Here is a 1,284-nt window from a genome sequence, read left to right as displayed (position 1 = left end):
TTTTTTTTTTTTTTTATATAGAAATTTTCTAAATTTTGGGACAATATGGTCTGATAAAGAGGACATTTATATACCTGTTTAAACCAGAATGATTTGACATTTAAATATGATTTCCCTCTGACTATTTAGTGACCTTTTGTGGGACATTCTGGTGATGGATGGTGCAGCATGTGAACTGTGCAGAGGAAGACCTGAGATGACGATGCAGGTGTCTTTAGCTCGTCTTTTCATGGCTTTGTAGGCAGCGTCGGACACCGCATACAGGTGAGGAGGGTTTTCATACAGCTCTCGGCCTCGGTACGCATCGATGGCTTCTTTGCCGTAAATGTCCATCTGTCTGTATGGGTTAACGGACACCACCACTTCCCCGATGTAGGTGTAGATCCGCCCCTTTTCAAACCTGATGCAGAGAAACAGAAAAACTAATCACAAACTGTCACGCATGTCGTTTTATAAAACCTTCCATGTCATTTTAGGGGAAATCTTTTCTGTCCTCAGGTATCATAGAGGCGGATTTTCCTTTTGATCGCTCACTCTTCCCATGACTTTTGTCTAACCACCCACAAACAACCCTGAACCTAGAGCTGCAGGAAGTATCACACGCCTTGATGTCATGCAAACATGTCAGGAAGTGACACAAGTATTTGTACACCGAGGACAGGAAATGAAACCCGCAACTCGAAGGGTGTCACAGCTCACTGTGGGTTTGTTGAGTTGGGAGGAGTAAAGTTATCACGCCATTGGGGTTAATGGGGGCTGCCATATTAGACACCAGCAGACATTTCGGTCACACAGCTTTGCCTTTGCACATAGTGGAGGGTATTTAGGGTGTTAGGACCAAAATATCTCTGCAGCTCTGTGAATATAAGAGGAAGTAATGATGCTTCTCTGAAGATTAAAGTTATCAGCGTTTCCATTATCAGAAAAACATTCAAGTGAGGAAGAACATCTTTTTGATAGAAAAAAAACACAATTATTTGATTTAAATTGAAAATTAAACCAAGTTAAAAAAAAAAGGGAAAAAAGGCAGATATTCTGAAATACAGGATCTATGCTAACATTTCAGGGGAATGAGTAGCTTTGAATAGATGGCGTCTGAATGTGTTTATAGTCTTTCAATTTAAAACCACAAACTTAATCATCATATTAGGTTAAATGTTGCCTGTAAACTCCCAGAACCAGGAGTGTCTCTTTGGACCTAGAATGGCTCTCAATTACTTTGACAAAAAATATACAGTAGTAGCCATTCAGAATATAACCGCTTTCCTTGATGGGTCCTTGGCT

At 40.3% G+C, this 1,284-nt stretch overlaps 1 protein-coding gene across 1 annotated transcript in view; it reads right to left on the bottom strand.

Moving 5' to 3' along the window:
* The window catches only part of LOC107104468 (unconventional myosin-Ig-like), an 83,096-nt gene that overhangs the window by 69,600 nt on the left and 12,212 nt on the right, over nt 1-1,284 (bottom strand). Inside the window, exon 2 of the mRNA XM_015404464.1 lies at nt 192-400. Coding sequence (XP_015259950.1) covers nt 192-400 — 209 coding nt within the window. The remainder of the gene's footprint in view (nt 1-191; nt 401-1,284) is intronic.

The sequence above is a fragment of the Cyprinodon variegatus genome, unplaced genomic scaffold (assembly GCF_000732505.1).
Source record: "Cyprinodon variegatus isolate N-32 unplaced genomic scaffold, C_variegatus-1.0 Scaffold1755, whole genome shotgun sequence".
Lineage (NCBI taxonomy): Eukaryota > Metazoa > Chordata > Actinopteri > Cyprinodontiformes > Cyprinodontidae > Cyprinodon > Cyprinodon variegatus.
The sequence above is the reverse complement of the archived record's forward strand: the minus strand, read 5'-3'. Positions and strand labels throughout refer to the sequence as shown.